This window comes from Triplophysa dalaica, chromosome 19 (genome assembly GCF_015846415.1).
Source record: "Triplophysa dalaica isolate WHDGS20190420 chromosome 19, ASM1584641v1, whole genome shotgun sequence".
NCBI classification, from domain to species: domain Eukaryota; kingdom Metazoa; phylum Chordata; class Actinopteri; order Cypriniformes; family Nemacheilidae; genus Triplophysa; species Triplophysa dalaica.
Window position 1 is genome coordinate 2,558,741 of NC_079560.1, and position 17,887 is coordinate 2,576,627.

The 17,887-nt window shown below is 38.2% G+C and overlaps 1 protein-coding gene across 4 annotated transcripts in view; it reads left to right on the forward strand.

Annotated features, from left to right (window-relative positions):
- The window catches only part of slc4a4b (solute carrier family 4 member 4b), a 30,022-nt gene extending 13,359 nt beyond the window's left edge, over positions 1-16,663 (forward strand). Inside the window, exons 1-23 of one of the 4 annotated variants that reach the window (XM_056731412.1) lie at positions 301-708; positions 1,110-1,289; positions 2,432-2,508; positions 4,746-4,903; positions 4,987-5,074; positions 5,153-5,307; positions 5,428-5,547; positions 6,145-6,319; positions 7,306-7,439; positions 8,398-8,666; positions 8,825-8,883; positions 9,025-9,213; positions 9,773-9,886; positions 10,589-10,750; positions 10,954-11,132; positions 11,977-12,049; positions 12,685-12,753; positions 13,109-13,216; positions 13,299-13,364; positions 13,445-13,606; positions 13,692-13,785; positions 14,556-14,626; positions 14,788-16,663. In XM_056731412.1, the coding sequence (XP_056587390.1) occupies positions 615-708; positions 1,110-1,289; positions 2,432-2,508; positions 4,746-4,903; positions 4,987-5,074; positions 5,153-5,307; positions 5,428-5,547; positions 6,145-6,319; positions 7,306-7,439; positions 8,398-8,666; positions 8,825-8,883; positions 9,025-9,213; positions 9,773-9,886; positions 10,589-10,750; positions 10,954-11,132; positions 11,977-12,049; positions 12,685-12,753; positions 13,109-13,216; positions 13,299-13,364; positions 13,445-13,606; positions 13,692-13,785; positions 14,556-14,590 (2,760 nt within the window). In that variant the 5' untranslated portion in view covers positions 301-614 and the 3' untranslated portion in view covers positions 14,591-14,626; positions 14,788-16,663. Of the gene's footprint in view, positions 1-300; positions 709-1,109; positions 1,290-2,431; positions 2,509-4,745; positions 4,904-4,986; positions 5,075-5,152; positions 5,308-5,427; positions 5,548-6,144; positions 6,320-7,305; positions 7,440-8,397; positions 8,667-8,824; positions 8,884-9,024; positions 9,214-9,772; positions 9,887-10,588; positions 10,751-10,953; positions 11,133-11,976; positions 12,050-12,684; positions 12,754-13,108; positions 13,217-13,298; positions 13,365-13,444; positions 13,607-13,691; positions 13,786-14,555; positions 14,627-14,783 lie in introns of those variants that run through there. The other 3 variants (XM_056731408.1, XM_056731409.1, XM_056731411.1) reach the window with 3 other exon arrangements.
- The last annotated feature ends 1,224 nt before the right edge of the window (positions 16,664-17,887 follow it).

The following is a 17,887-nucleotide window of genomic DNA, read 5'->3' on the forward strand; positions in this document are numbered from 1 at the left end:
CCTTTGTCCAGATTCATTTAAAACAACGCTTGGGTTTGGGTAGATTTTAGCCAACCAAGAGTTGATACAACTCAACTTTTTTATAGAGTAATAATTCAATACATTGTGTTTTGTGGGTTAAAGTCCACGTCTGTTACCTTTATGGTCATCTCTTCTGCTAACTGTACTTATTAAGTTGACAGAATGAACTATTATCACAATTTGCATACATGTTTTTCTTCTCTTCTAGGAAAACAGGCCAAAATGTTGCATTGGTTTGTCTACACTGTTCACACCAAGAACAATAATCCTTAAGACTGAACTATATTTCATACGTTAAATTGTTGTCAGCTTGCATCCTCCATTTTCACATTTTAAATGCTCGAGCATGAAACAGATTTTTTCAATGTTGTAGCGTTCATCAGCCCCAAAAAATGGTGAGAATAGTTGTGGACTCTGCTATTCTATAAAAATTTTGAAAAGTTTTTATGACTTTACACTCAAGATAAGACTATAGTAAGAAATATATCTTTGTTCTGTTGAACCCAAAAGAGGATATTTTGAAGAATGTCGGAAACCAAACAGTTTTGGGGCACTTTTGACTACCATTGTAATTTTTCCTAGTATGGTCGTCAATGGTGGCCAAGAACTGTTTGGTTAAGCATTCTTCCAAATATCTTTCTTCATGTTCGTCAAAACAAAACAATTGTCATTTGGAACAACTCGAGGGTGAGTAAATGATGACATAATGTTCTTATTTTTGGGTGAACTGTCCCTTTAACACATACCTTCTGCCTTTAACTAACAATAGGAAGCAGCAGCTAATGTTGATGGCGGTGATGTAACTAAAGCTTACTGCCTATTTTTAAATAAGAGACGAGCCCTTTGATATTTAGTAGCAAATGCACCAACACAAGTAAAACACTAAGCATTTGATTGTGTCTTTTCAGCACAATACACGGATGCTTTTTGATGAACTGCATACATTCTTCTTTTTCTAAAAAATGCTCTCATGAAATCCGACTACAAAACCCTTTTTGCTTCCTTTGGAACAATTCTTCCTGAGATTGAGAGACAGAATACAAGCACGAGAGGTTGATGGCACGGATGTCTCTGTCTCTCTCTTTCAGAAATGATTACTGACAGTCAGATTGGGAGCGGGCAGCTAAAGGCCGATCTAAAGGATATGGTCATGTACACGCTGTTACGAAAGCATAAGCACCAGACCAAGAAGTCCAACCTGCGTTCCCTGGCTGACATCGGCAAAAGCGTGTCCAGCGCGAGTCGACTGTTCAGCCATCAGGAGAATGGTAACACAGCTCTCTCGCACACTTTATCACTTTCCACATCTCTCCTCTGCTCTCACTTTCATCTCCTGCACTTATCTGCTTATCTGCTCTCTCTCTCTGTCTCTTGTCACATGTCACACGAGGTTGCATTCGTACAAGTCATAGATTGTTTCTTTTACAGCCTTGTGGGTAAAATAAATATTTATACAGATAGATTTTTGTAGAACATTATTAGTAACATTTCCAGTATTAGTAATAACGCTGCATTACTGTTATGTCACATTGTATTGTGCATTCAAAGCTTCTTCAACACTTGTTTTGTCTTCTCATATGATGTTTCATTTTCTCATAAGCTATAAAAAAGTGTCCAAGTGTCCGTGTGGTGATGGCTGCTTTCATTGTGAAGTTCAAAATGACCCTCGAAGCGTCTCTGTGACTGCTGATGTTTTCCAGACCTGACGTTTTTCCTGCTCTAATCCTTTATTTTCTCTCTTCCCTGTTTCTCGGTCTTCCTTGTCTGACATGCATGCACTTTTCTTTCTGTCTCTTTCTTATCCTCTGTGTGTCTGTGTGAAGCGCGCAGTTCTCTCGATCACTCTGTGCCTTGCTTTACCAACTTTGATGCCGAAGAGCAAATGCAGATGCAGAGAAGCAACAGCATGGGACTTCTCTGTAAGTCTGTAACATTAAGACTGATTCCTAAGCAAGTCATGTTTTTGTGAATTGATAACTATGTGAAACATGAAACGAATACCCCGCCCCCTATAATCACACATTCAGGTTATGTTGGGCGTGTCATATCCCCTCCCGAAACTACCCTGGTCCACCTTCTGGAAAACACGTCCAGAAGATTATAACCAGACACCGCTTGTTAAACGATGCACTGTTTGCACACTATTTGCTAGTTTAAAAGATAGTATGCAGTATACAGTGTATACTGTAAAGTATACAGTAATGTAGCATTTCAAACATTGGCACACATTGATTTAGTTGTTATCCGTAATTATTTCTCATTTATCTTGACTCCTCAAACAGAGGAAAAGTTTCCAGAGATGTCAGTTTAGATAAGCACGCTGAGGCATCACAGACATCATCATATTTTCCCTGCGTAAGGTTTTCGTGTTGATCAGTGTTTGACCTTTGACCCTGTATGACCTCTGCAGGTAGCCCAACCACTGCACATCGTAACCTGACCTCCAACAGCCTCGTTGACCTCTCAGACAAACCCGAGAAAGACCAGGTACTGTGCGGTGGGTTTTTGTTCAAATAGGAGAAAGATATATGGAAGATTTCTTATAATCAAACAGTTGTTGACCAACGTTGATAGGAGGTTCAACACAAAAGAAGATATTTTGAAGAATGTAGGAACACAAACAGTTCTGGGGCACTTTTGACCAACATTGTCCTTTTTCCTACTATGGTAGTCAATGGTGGCCAAGAACTGTTTGGTAACAAGCGTTCTTCCAAATATCTTTCTCCGCATTCATCAGAACAAAGACATGTATACAGATTTGTAGGACGAGTAAATGATGACAGAATGTTTATTTTTGGGTGAACTGTCCCTTTAAACTGCCGATATTACCCAAAATTCACTCCGAGCATGTGAAGTTTATTGACCCTTTATTGGATTAATAAAATAAAATAAAAGACGCTTCATATTCGATTAATAAATGTAAGTTTACAGTAAACATTGCTTAAGAAATAATAACCGAACAACCACTTAAATGCAAAGAAGAAATGCAATTTGATGATCGTGACAGTTAATGTTCGTAATGTCGTCCAGGCAACAATGTCTAAAAGCGATATACTTTTCCATAACAAAAACAAAACATACTTTTATAAGTGTCTTGAGCAGCACAATTGGACAGTTTTGTTTTGGTTGCCAAGTATGCACGCATGGCTATAGATTGTTGTATTTGTAATATTTATGCACAAGACATCACCTTTTCCACAGATTTGCATATTGTGGTTTACGCAGAGAGAAAATAGCAGTAGAGTTTTACATCATTTCAATTTGAAACCCATGTTTGCATTTCAGGCCGTCAGAACTCTCGTTTTCATTCTTTGTTGATCAGCATCTGTGTAAACGCACCCTTATTGTGCACAAGTCATCGCACATCGTCTCAAGTGTATCTCTAGTGTACTAAATAGGACGAAAAAAATCATTTTCCACACGCAGCATGTGTTTGAATCCCTGGCTCCTTCAAGCCCAAGGACAAAATAGCTACAGTGGCTTGCGTCAATATTTATCTATTAAGTGTGGTTTTGAACTCTTCTGTCGCTGTGTGTTTTTCTCACTGCTGCAGTAATTCTACAGATAACCTCGCAGACCACAAACATGACAGTCAAACATTACACACACAAGAGCTCTGTTGTGTGATACCGTTGGTGTGTGTTTCAGACTGTCATCGCTCACATTTATCACCAATGAAGTGCTTTAAAAGTCAGACTGGCTGTGAACTTGTTTCTTTCCATGACATGGCAATCTTATCAGACTTTATATCACTGTAATTTGATCACATAAAGACACTTATCACTTCTTTTGATAAGACGTCGCTATGGTTTTACGGAACCAGTTTGATTAAAGGGGAACGTTGCGTGCCGGTAACCTTTACCGTGTTTGATCTTTGTGTGTTTTTGAAGAAAGACTGTAGAAGTATTGTGTGTGTGCGTGTTGGACAGAGAAAGATTTGAATATTCATACAAAACACATTCTGTATTGTGTTTAATGTATGAAATTATGATTAATGATTTATTAGTGATTCTATTGTAAGTGTTGTTTATCCAGATGAGCCACAAATCAAAATTTCTTGAAATGTATGTTGGAATATATGTTTTGGGATGTACTGTAGGTGACCCTAAGGGGCTAGTTCACCTAGAAATGAAAATTCTGTCATCATTTACTCACCGTTCGGTTCTTACCTATATATAATCTTCATCTGTTAACCACAAAGGAAGATATTTGTAAGAATGTTAGCCATTTTCAGTTCTGTGACATCATCCTTTACCATAGTAGGAACGGAAAGTGTATCTTTTTTTGTTCTGTTGAACACATAACGAGAAATTTTGAAGAATGTAGGAAAGCAAACAGTTCTGGGTCACCTTTGACTACCATTTAATTTTTCCTACTATGGCAATCAATGAAATCACAGAATTTAAAATTGCTAACATTCTTCCAAATATCTTTCTCTGTGTTCATCAGAGTAAAGTAATTAATACAGGTATGAAAGTTCATTTTTGGGTGATCTATCACTTTAAGTTATTCAAAACCTGTATGTGACTCTTCTGTGAAACACAAAAGAAGATATTTTGAGAAATGTCTAATTCATTAGTGTCCATACAATGTAAATCAATGGGGGCCGGTGTTGTTTGGTTACCAACATTCTTCAAAATATCTTCTTTCGTGTTCTTTGAAATGTGACAACCTATATTCGCAGTCTTTCAATTCACCATACTTGTTTATCTTTTTATCTGCAGTTGAATAATAAGTTCATGAAGAAAATCCCTCGGGACGCGGAAGCATCGAACGTGCTGGTCGGCGAGGTGGATTTTCTGGACACTCCCTTCGTAGCGTTCGTACGTCTTCAGCAGGCGGTGATGTTAGGAGGTCTCACTGAGGTTCCCGTTCCCACACGGTACCTAATGGGAACACCATAACCATCACGACCATAATACATCTGTTGCTATAGTAATGAGTCTGTTTATTTAATTTTTTTAGATTTCTTTTTGTTCTGCTGGGGCCTAAAGGAAAGGCCAAATCGTACCGTGAGATCGGCCGGGCCATTGCCACGCTCATGTCTGATGAGGTGTGTGTGTGTCAAAGCTGTGTGTTCCTATCTTTCTGATCTGTTCTCTCAACACTCTGTGATTTCTATCTGCTGCAGGTGTTTCACGATATAGCTTACAAAGCTAAGGATCGAGGGGACCTGCTGGCAGGCATAGAAGAGTTTTTGGACGAAGTGATCGTTCTGCCTCCGGGAGAATGGGATCCGGATATCAGGATCGAACCTCCTAAATCTGTTCCGTCTGCGGACAAGCGGTATTTAATCACTGACCTTATAACTCATCATCTTTAATTCAATGAACTACGTGACATTTGATCAAGCTATGAAAATAATAGAGTTATAACAGCAATTTGATTGTCTGTGTGCGTGTGCAGTAAGAACATTCTTGCGAGCGGATGGGACGGTTTGCAGATGAACGGAGGGACGCCACACAACGGGGGGGACGGGGACGGCGGGGGTCACGCAGTTGGCGAAGAACTCAAAATGACTGGCAAGTGAGTATGCACAGATGCAAACGGACACAGTGATGTGATGTTGAACATGTGATGACGTCAGTCAGATGCTGCAAAGTCAAGATGTTTTCAAATTCTCTAACACAACAACAAACATGGCATATATATGTTTACATATTTCAACCCCAGTGCGCAATAGTTTATATTGTGGTGTTTATATTTTAAAAATACCTTACCAAATGATAACAAGTATGTTCTGTAGTAAGTACTAGTACTAGTATACTTGTAAGTACATACTTATAAGACTACTTGAGGCTAAATTGTTTTTTTAAATGACTGGCGGTGTAGTTTTATTTACCAACACATTGCATTTTACTGAAAAAATAAAAAAATATATAATGATAATTTCAATTTTAAAACAATTTTAAATAAAACAATTTTATAATTGTATCTAAAACAATTTTATAATTTTATATAAAATTATTAGAATTTTTGGTTTGATGACATATCTTAGCCTTTATTTTTAATATTACATTATTATATTCTTATACTTAAGATAACCGTATCAGGAACATATATCCAAGCTTCAATGTATAAACATATTTTGCAAGAGTTAAGGTATTTTTCGGTTTTCCTCAGGTTCTGCGGTGGTCTCATTCTGGACATCAAAAGAAAACTTCCATTTTTCGCCAGTGACTTTTACGACGCCCTGCACATTCAATCTCTGTCGGCCATCTTGTTTATTTACCTGGGCACCGTAACTAATGCCATCACCTTTGGAGGGCTGCTGGGAGATGCTACAGAGAACATGCAGGTTAGTATTTCACTCAAGTCATCTTTGTCAATCATGTTAACACAGTGTGTTTTCTACCAAAATGGTGTCAGACAGTATGGGCTAGCAACTTATTTTGGAGTTCCGGTAGATAAAATTTGGCTGACATTGTATTCACACGTCTAGGGATCCAAAAACTACATCTAACTTTGTGTGTGTCTCTCTCAGCCCTGTTGATTCCTTATGGACAAATGGAAGGGATTCTCCCCCACACCCATGAATCATGATTCGCCAGTTGTTGTTAGCCAGCGACAGGTGCCGGTGGGTGAGGGAGGCTCTCAATCTACAGAGCATTTGATTGGACAAAAATCTGTGTGGTGCGAGATGAGTCATCAAAAGTTCACATTAGAATTTGATCCGTACAGTACTGAGAAAAGAAGGAATAAGGTTTTCTTCAAATGAGTATATGTGGATATATATAGTAGTAGGATTGTGCAGACACATGCAGTGTTTGCGTTTATATTTAGCAGTTAATTTATATGGTGCAGGCTAAGGAGGATGAGCTCAAAATAACCTCGGATTACACACACAGATATCGCTTCTGTAAAACCCCCCCGCAGGGAATCCCTTCCGTGACCTTTGCCCTCACCTTTGAAACCCGGCTCAGATATTTCAAAGGTATTGATTATCACGAAGAAGAGTGTTATAACGCTATAGAATGAAGTATGCGTGGGGGTTTGGTTTTAAATATATTGCTTTAGCAAGCAGCACAAAGAGACAACAGTTGTTTGTGTTGGAAACAGACGTTTGTCTGAATAAGCAGTTTTAGATCAGGTGTGAGGTCAAAAAACAGCTGACGTCACACACATCTGATGGAGATCCAGTTTTAATGAGTTGACTCAGACAAGCATTTGAATGGATTACTTTGGTTTTCTTTTTACACTAAAGTCACACCTTTGGCTTTTTGTAAATCTTTGTAAATCTCTCTCTCTCTCTCCCTCTCTCTCTCTCTCTCTCTTGCTCTGCAGGGTGTGTTGGAGAGTTTTCTTGGTACGGCGTTATCTGGTGCTGTCTTCTGTCTGTTCGCCGGTCAACCTCTCACCATCCTCAGCAGTACTGGACCCGTCCTTGTCTTTGAACGTCTGCTGTTTAACTTTAGCAAGTGCGTATCACCAAACACATCACACAAACATACACAACAATGCAACACATTACTTTATTAAAAAAATTCATTAAAGGGATTCTTCACCCCCAAAAAGAATCTGTCATCATTTAATATTCCTGGACTTGATTCAAATCTGTATTAATGTCTTTGTTCTGATGAACACAGAGAAAGATATTTGGAAGAATGCGTGTAAATACACAGTTCTTGGACCCCATTGACTACCATAGTGGATAAAATGACAAAAGTGGTCAGTAGTGCGACAGAACGGTTTAATTCATTCATTCTTCAAAATATCTTCTTTTGTGTTCATCAGGACAAGGAAATTTATACAGATATGGAACAACTCGAGAGTGAGTATATGAAGACAGAATTTTCATTTTTTGGTGAACTTTCCCTTTATGGGTAAATGAGTAAATATGACAACGTTTTTATTTTTAGCTCAACTGTCCCTATAGATGCCATTTTAAAGATCTAGCGCTGTTCTTATATAATGTATTTTAGCACGACTGGAACAGCTGATGTGACCAATCGGCATCTGAAACATAACTTTTGAGCCATGAAACGTTCCGAGTTATCTAATATGAATCTCTTTTTTTTTCGGTTCTTACGCCAAGGTCCAGTCTGTGGGTTTTTGTGTGTACATGTGAATACATTTCTGCCTCTCTCTCTCTCTCTCTCTCTCTCTCAGGTTTCACATTTCTTTGTTTATGTTCCATGATGAATAATTGAGTCAGTTTTCATGTCTATGTCTGCTAGACTCTCATCTGTTCAGCTTGCTGAGGGTTTCATCCCATGTTGCTGTGACATAATTACAGAATCATCATATAGACGAGCATCTATCTGACGAAACGTGTCATTTGTTTATTCCAGTTTTGTTTCATTAGCTGTTTTACACCCAATCTGCGATGGCCTGGTGGTCCTTGCGTCTCTCATGTGTCTCTTTTGATTGGTTCAGGGATAATGAGTTTGACTATCTGGAGTTCCGTCTGTGGATCGGTTTGTGGTCGGCGTTCTTGTGTCTGATTCTGGTCGCCACAGACGCCAGTTTCTTGGTTCAGTATTTCACCCGCTTCACAGAGGAAGGCTTCTCTGCTCTCATCAGCTTCATCTTCATCTACGACTCTTTCAAGAAGATGCTCAAACTGGCAGATCACCATCGCATCAACTCAGACTTTGACATGAATCTCGTCACGCAGTACGGATGCCACTGTACCCCTCCGGACGGTAAGGCATTTTTTAAAATATCTTCTTTTGTGTTGTGCAGAAGACAGACTCAGATACCAGTTTTGAACCACTTAGGGTGAATAAATAATGACCGAATTTTATTTTGAAGTTGAATTGTTCTCAAAACGTTTTTCGAAACGTATGTTCTTCTTTCAAAGGCAACAGTTCTGCTCTTTACATGGACAAAATCGAAGCCCTGATGAACAGCACCGGACAGGTAAACTCAGCTTTGAGAGACCCACAATGCACCTGTACCCTAAGATTTGTTATGATCAACAATTTATTGCCTAGTGACTTCACAAAAACATGGTGAAACATTATTAATAAGAATGAAAATACTGCATCTGTGTTTGCACAGCAGCACATGAACGCGACGTGGGCTTCGCTGACACGCACCGAGTGTTTGGAGTGGGGCGGACAGGTGATCGGTCCGGCCTGTGGCTACGTGCCCGACATCACGCTGATGTCATTCATCCTGTTCTTCGGCACATACACCTGCTCCATGGGTTTGAAGAAGTTCAAAACCAGCAGATTTTTCCCAACTACGGTAAACATTCACAAACGTCAACATCACACGTTAATGAGAACATTAATCAGGTTTATCATCCTCAGGAGGATGTTTAATCCTCGCAGGAAATACACAACCTGCCCAAACACGCACGTAAAGCTGCGATCTGAAAGACATTTGCTTTCGAAGGAAACTGCTTTTTTGGTTTGGCAGCTCTAACGGAAAATAGTTCACACTGATCCTATCAAAAATGTTTAATGTATTATCCATTCTTCACTCATTAAGAAAACAGAAAATCGCCATTAATCTCCATCAATTCGAGTTTGAGATTGTTTTGTCTGTTCTGAGTGTTTCTATAAATAACCGTGATTTCACAGACTCAGAGTGACACGCTATACTTCATCTGAACTTTTAAAATGTCCAACATTGTCCAAAATATTTGTAATGGTTGTTATAAATGACTTTATTTATTTGTATTCTTATTCTTCACAATTTATTTATTACTGGTAATATTCAAGTTTTATCTTTATAATCTTTTTTCAATCAAAATGTAACTTTGCATCGTTTTTGAATGACTTCACTTGTTACATTTTTGCAGGTTCGCAAAATAATCAGTGATTTCGCCACTATTCTGGCCATTATGATCTTCTGCGGTGTGGACGCACTGGTCGGTGTGGATACACCCAAACTATTAGTGCCAAGTGAATTCAAGGTGTGTATGTGGTAAATAGATTTAATCTCTTTGTGAGTTCCCGTCTTTGTTACGGTAATCCCTTAATAGTATCATATTATACCTCAAAAGAACTCATTGAAGTATTTAACACTTTAAACCTCAGAAGAGAGCCAATAGAAACTTTTAGTACGCAAAGGTTTGATCTTTCAGAGTTAAGGAGATTTGATGAGATCTTAGCTGTGTTTTAAATTTCAAGTGCGTTTCAGATGTTTCTCTAAAAATTGGTTAAGAGAAAAAAACTGAAACTAAGGAAAGTGCTGTTGTTGAAATACATGGAGAGTACAATTGTACAATTAATGTAGATTGTGGAGTTAAAATAATGTGGATTTGGGTCAATTTGATGAGAAATGTTTGAGTTCATATTGAGATCTTTAATAATGTTGACTTTTGATTGCAGACTTGACAAATCTGAGTTTAGTGACATTGTTGAGATCTCTTCTGAAACTCTAATGACAGACATTTGTGCCTCTTGTTCTCAGGAGATATATCTGAGACTTAATCAACGTTTCTATTTTAGTCTATTAAGATATCAAAGAGATCTCATCCAGATTTTCTTTTTCTGCTTGTTTCATTTTTATTGACTCGCACTTAATCTGATGTTATGCATTTATAATATTTTATAATATTTTCCAAATCTCGTGTTGTCATATTGATGTCATGTATGTTTTCTTGTGGTAACAGCCGACGAGTCCAAACCGCGGTTGGTTTGTTCCACCGTTCGGAGGAAACCCCTGGTGGGTGTACCTGGCGGCCAGTTTACCTGCTCTCCTGGTCACCATCCTCATCTTCATGGACCAACAGATCACAGCCGTCATTGTCAACCGCAAGGAACACAAACTCAAGGTACAAGCAGCTGAGCCCATGTCAAACCAAATTCTAGTGACAATCATGTCCAAGCCGCGGTCAGATAACAGCGTAACATGTGGAACAATCCGCTGCACGCATGACACTGTAACTGTCATATCACACGCTGGAATTAGATCTCACACACACATATTTATGCACCTGCTATACTAACTTGTGTTGTTTTTTTATCCTGAGCGCAGAAGGGAGCCGGGTACCACCTGGATTTGTTCTGGGTGTCTATTCTCATGATCTTGTGCTCCTTCATGGCATTGCCCTGGTACGTGGCGGCCACCGTCATCTCCATTGCCCACATAGACTCGCTCAAGATGGAAACCAAGACATCGGCGCCTGGGGAACAGCCCAAATTTTTGGGAGTTAGGTGAGAACTAACTTTAATTCAAATATGATGTCGGTTTAAGCTTTAGTTGTTGAGTCAGACTTTTTAGTTTGATGCATTTCTTGTTCATTTGCATTAAAACAAATTTAGCAAGAGACATATTGAGTTACTCTTACCCCTTTCGGAAAAGCCAGTTGTGTGTCACAGAACCTGAAATGCAGAAGGATTTCATAAAAGTGTTCATCTGTATTGGTAGAAGTGAGAAAGGTTTTTAAAGGCTTGAATCTTCTAAATGAAAGCACAGACACTTGTAACATGTCTCACATTATCACAGTTTATTCACTATAGTTTAGAAAATGGTCAGAACACTTTGATAGAAAGGTACGTAATGGTTTAGGTTGAATAGCTGACAGCTGTTGAATTTAAGTACACCATTAGATAATACCAATATAGGGCAGGCAGTTACCAAACAATGCATCATGTTGTTCATTCTGGGATGTAAAAAAGTCGCATTAGCAATTGAAGAAAAAGAACACGTAAGCAAAACAACGGTCAGATCAAAGTGTGTGAATAATTTTGGTCCCACATTTGTATCAATTTTACTGGTAGTCCACTGTATGAAGAATAGTTGTGTATAATGTCACAGTTGACATAATTTTGCTACCACACTTACATTAATGAACTATAATGTCCTGCACCCACTAACACAAAAAAATAAATGATATCTAGTGTCTGCAAACATAAACAGATTCAAACAAAATTGTAGTAAAAAGTTTTTGGATTTTATGGAGACTTTTAATGGGCGGTCTGAAGATTTTCTGTGTACTGTAAATCCTGGTTTTGTTGTTGCCATACTAAGAAAAAAAATGATTTCTGTCTCTTGTAGGGAGCAGAGAGTCACAGGAATATTTGTGTTTATTCTGACGGGTCTTTCTGTCTTTATGGCACCTGTTCTGAAGGTTTGTACATTATAAATCTATATTTCAAATACACATTCATTCAACACCATTGTTTAACTGTTCTTGGTGGAATGACCAAGAGAAATAGTGAATAGCACAAAATCATCATCAATTCTTCCAGACTGAATGAAATATAAACTCCAACGTTTATCTAGATCTAAATGACAAACTTTGCCAATCTTTTAGAAGATAGACCACTAAACACCTCAAATAGCATTGTTGAACTTGCGTTAATGTGGTTTTTGTGGTTACAATGATTTGACTTATTTTAAAGAAGAAAAACTACGGTTACTGTAGTTGAACCATGGTCATTTTCATAAGGGACATTGACTTTTGAAAGTTGACTTGTTAGAGGACATTGACCTCTGAATGGAAAAAGCTCTTGCATCAGAAGAGATATGGATACTTTCTGTGTGCTCATGCGGGAATAAAGAGGTTTTACGTAAAGCTTTCGGTCAATATAACAAATTCTGTTTCATTGTTTCATTGTGAACCGTTCGCCTTGATCGATTGTAGGGCGGGTGGGGATATGGGGTGTGTCTGGTTTGTCTGAAGTCTTTGACTTGGTGACTTACACTAATGCTTTTGTGTTTAAAGACTGACACTGGTAATCTTCTCTTTTTGTGTGTCCACAGTTCATTCCTATGCCTGTCCTGTATGGTGTGTTTCTCTATATGGGCGTGGCCTCTCTCAATGGTGTACAGGTGAGTTCATGCGTCTTACAGAGGGTCATGTTACCCGTTGGCCGAAAAAGCTAATCCTGCTGAGAGCCGGATCTCCGGCGGAGCCTGGGAACCCGTCAGATTCCAGAACTTGATATGAGTTTGGAATCGTAGTGAATGTTAATACAATTCAACCCAAACCTGGAACATCTCAGGACGGCGACTTGATGTGTGTGTTTTATTTGCAGTGTTTCCAAAAGCGTCACAATCTATAGAATCAAACCACCATTATTTGCTGGTCATTGATGTCTAGGAGAAATAAATAAGACATCTCATCTGTTTTTTAAATCAGTCAACTTTAAATAAACTCACCAACATTTTGTGTGTGTTTGTGTAGTTTATGGATCGCCTGCAGCTGTTGCTGATGCCGGCCAAACACCAGCCAGATCTGATCTACTTGAGACACGTACCTCTCCGCCGCGTCCACCTCTTCACCTTCATACAGGTGTGTGTGGTCAGATGATCACATGTGCGGCGTTAGCAATGTGTCACATGATTAATCATAAATGTGTGTATGTTGTGCACAGATCTTGTGTCTGGCTCTCCTGTGGGTGCTGAAGTCTACAGTAGCCGCCATCATATTTCCCGTCATGGTGAGGATTTTGTTTCTTGAGCGCTCACACAACAAACCTGCGTGACTCTGATATTCGTGTGCGCTTGTGTGTGTGTTTAGATCCTTGCGTTGGTGGCCGTGAGGAAGGCCATGGATTACTTGTTCTCCCAGCACGATCTCAGTTACCTGGATGACGTCATGCCCGAGAAAGACAAGAAGAAGAAGGAGGATGAGAAGAAGAAGAAGAAAAAGAAAGGATCTATCGACAGCGAGATGAACGACGTGAGTGGGCCGTTGTTTGTTACGCATGTGCTGTTCCAAAGATTATAGCGAAGCTCTAGTGGTAAGACTGTCCCTGCGTTTACAGTCGGATTTTCCAGCCATTGAGAATGTTCCCAGTATAAAGATCTCCATGGAGAACATGGAACAAGAGCCGATGCTGGGGGAGAAGCCCTCAGACCGTGAGTAAACACGTCGGGGTTTCTCTCATACTCATCGCAGGGCTCTCCTCCGTCTCTGTCCTGTTACTAACAAGCTGAAAACGTTCCTTTTTTGCTCTAGAAAACACCACTTGCACTGTTTTTCTCTGGTGTTCGTGGTTTTGTTTGTTTTCTGTTTTTTGTGGATCAATAATCTGCTTATAACATACAGTATATCAAATAATCAAACTGCAAATGCATGTTTAAGTCAACATGAATGCTTTTAGCAAAATTTGATTTCTTAAAGGGACAGATCACACAAACATAAAATCCGGTCATCATTTACTCACCCTTATGTCATTCCACACCAGTCCTTTCTTCTGCAGAACACAAAAAATGATATTTTGAAGAACGTTTGTAACCAAAGAACATCAACTTCCATTGTATGAACACTAAACCGCAGAGACATTTCACAAAATATCTTCTTTCGTGTTCTGCAGTTCACAGGTTTCAAATTAAATGAGATATAAATGATGACAAAAAAATATTTTAGGGTAAACTATCCCTTTAAAATGTTATTCATTGTTTGTGTTTAAAAACTTTTATCACAAAAATGAATTTCACATCATATTTCTGAAGTGTAAAAGTTTGTCCTTTTGACATTAACTGCAGAGACGTACAAAACCTTTCAGCATGTCTTGTTTTCTAACCGTAAACCTATAAAGTATTTTTTCAGCTGCCTCCTAACACGGCTGAACATTCTGTTGATCTGCACTGTGTGCGCATTGACGTCTGTTTCTCTTTTATTTCAGGAAGTAAGCCCATGTCCTTCCTCAGTCCCTACTGATGGAAAACACTTCTTCTCTTCTAAGATTGTGTCACGGTAAATCTGTGCGCGAGTGTAATTTTTGTGCTCAACAAATCAAATATATTAACATGCATGTGTGTATGTGAAGCTGTGTGTTTTTGTGTACAGGAACACATCTAACCTCATTTTCTCTCTCTCTCTCTCTCTCTCTCTCTCTCTCCCTTTCTCCCAGTCAGAGTTTAAACCCTTTTGAGAAAACTGTGCCTCAGATTAAAATCGATTTGGACCCCGACAACAAGAAATTCTTCTGGAAAACGCCAGCTTCCGAAATGTCCCTTTAAACATAAAACCAGTTTTATGCTCAGAGAGGGTTTTGTCATTCAGAGAAAAATCGAGTTAAATATCCAAACGACATTTCAACACTACAACCAATGACTGCACAATCACACTCACTCTTTACCAAAGAGAAATTTGTATTTATTTATTTTTTACTCCACAATATGTCTTTATCTTGATGTTTTGGTAGCATTACTAAATATACATTTTTGCGTTATTAGAGTTAGTTTTCGGTTGTGGGTCCAGACAGATAAGAATCCATTTCTGATGGATTAGGAACACTTTTTAACTTTTATAACCTAGATATTTTATTAAACTCTTAGATAAAGTATCGCATTTTGTTTGACTATCAGAATGATGTCATAATCATTCTTAACATTGAATCGAATTGTAAAAATGTAATTTGCTGTTTGAGTTTTCTTTTGGCCAACTACCGCTCTTCATTGGCACGAGCACATTAGATCAAATAGTCTAAAAATATCAAAGAACAAATTTATATCCACCTTTTTTATGTTCTTTATAGCACCTTTAAAACTACAAAGAATCCACAATGGTGGCTATAACATTGTCCATATGAGGGAAGATGCAGTTCATTGAAAAATGTTCATCTTTCCTGCACTTAACACAACATTTGAGTTTAAAGACGTTTATGTTTCTTAAAACGAGAAGCGTTCGATATGAATATTATCTTCTAGTTCTACCTCTTAACTGACTTTAGGTGCCAGGCACTCTGTGTTTGAGTGATGCATGTCTCAATGCAGCATGTTACTGATCTCGATCGTAAAATCAGTGTGATGCTGATTTAATGAGAAGAATGAGATCATCTTGATGAAATTCCTGTTTGCCCTGCCGTGAACTCCAGATCTGTTTCTCCGTTCACAAATGACCTTCACAACAGGGTGGACACTTGCAATGTGATTTCATTTCATGAAGTTATCGATTATGTGAATTTATGTACTTTTTTTTAAAAGAGGTAATAATGTTGAAAGAGACGTCTTTTTTACTGATATGACACGTTGACAGGTGTGAGGACTCAATGATATTTAATGTGGAACATGGTTGCACAATCTGACGGCAATGAGAAAGCTAATCCTTTTTTGGGAAAAGAAAATATACTGCCATTAAGACTCCGGTTTAACACTGGCGTATGATTTAGACAACATACAGCTGAATACAAAGGTCTGAGACCACACGGAAAATGTATGCATACGATTTGAGATTTTGACAGTGAAATAACAAATAGAGTGATTTGAATGTAAAAACACTTTCTGTTATTTCTTTTATCTGATAATGCCCTCAGTTGTAACTCTCACAAATGGTATTAACTTGCAATATAGGAGTAGTTGAACTTGTGGTCTGAGACTTTACGGTGTCACTTCTGATCACTGAATGATCAACAATCATTAAAACTTGAATATAGAAACACAAGTGTTTGTACAAAGATTTGTTGTAGCACATCATCTCTGATCCATGATGTCTTCCATGAGTTGTATTTCCTTTGATTGTATTAAATTGCCTGTACGTTCTTAAGGAATGAACTATTTCACTTTTGTAGCGCAGGGGTGATTTTGTTGAATAGTTTTCAGAAATCATGAGATGTTTTTTTAATCTGTTAAATATTTATTATAATCCTCTCTCGTTTTATTCTCTTTTATTATGAAGGTGACGCTACAGCCAATAATGAGATTAACAGTTGATGGCTGTTCTGTAAAAGGGAATCAATCACCTTGTGACCTTGTGACATGACAGGCAAATTAAAGCAATTATTAAAACTGATTTGTCTGATGGTGTTAACGCATTAAAATGAGCCTTCACGTCACACTACATGTAGCAACATAATCAGACTTTATCATAAATAATCATTTCAGCAGAATAACATGCAGATAGATGTTGAACGCATGCGTTTTGTGAGGGGTCTAACATCTGGAATTAGTCTATAAGTATGTTTTAAAGATAGTCATGTGGGATGTGCCAAAATCTTTCCCAAGCAGGAATTCGTATTTTGGTAAAAATAATCCTTACTTAATAGTAATGTGCCATAGGCCTTTATGGCATAATAGGATAAAGAGGATACATAACAGAATCTTACATGAACCAAGTTTAATTTGGATAAACACCTAAAGTCCTTGTAATCGCAACCTTAAAACTGGCTATGATCCCATTCCTGTCAGAACAAAACACTTTATTCCCATTCCCATGTCTTTCCTGGCCAAATCCTTAACATGTGGCCTCATTGAAATCCGTTTTACGCACGTGTTTCACTGAGATAAACTGCTTTTCCATCAGATGGACAAGAATAATTCGTTCACTCTTAAATTGCTCGCTATCACGGCACAGACCTCGTCCAAAAAGAAGATAAGTAAAGCTGAGATCCACATATTTTCCATCTTAGTAATGAATGGATTTCATCACGCGAATGGATTTAACGCTTAATGAACCCAAAAGAGTCCATAAATTGCGCACAGCGGAACGAACGTCATTACGCGCTTGGACAGCTCTAATAGGGAATTCATTAGTAGTTACTTTGATCATCCCATGAAATGTGGCTTTTCTCAAAGACTTCACCTTTTCACATGTGCTGCACTCATGGTCACGTACAGCAGCATCTGTTCTTGGGATATTACGCATGCATATTAAAAACACACGTTTGTAACACCAGTGGAGACGCGTTTCTTTTAAATATTTAGATATAGACGGAATTGTAAGAAAAAATTCGCATCATGTAGATTTCCTATTACAGGTTTCGGTCATATTCAAAATGATCAGACAGCACAATGAAATCTGCTGTCATATACTGACATCTAGTGGTCATTCTGCAGCCCTCATTTTTTGTTCCAGAATCACGTTTGTGCAGTTTAGTCACCTTGCACAGTTTAAAATGTTTACCACACCTATAGTATACGCATGTAATATAAAGTATAATAATAAATAAAAATTAGGAAAAAGTGATAAAAAGAAAATGGGAATTTTGCAGATTAGAATGTCGATTTCCAAGATCAG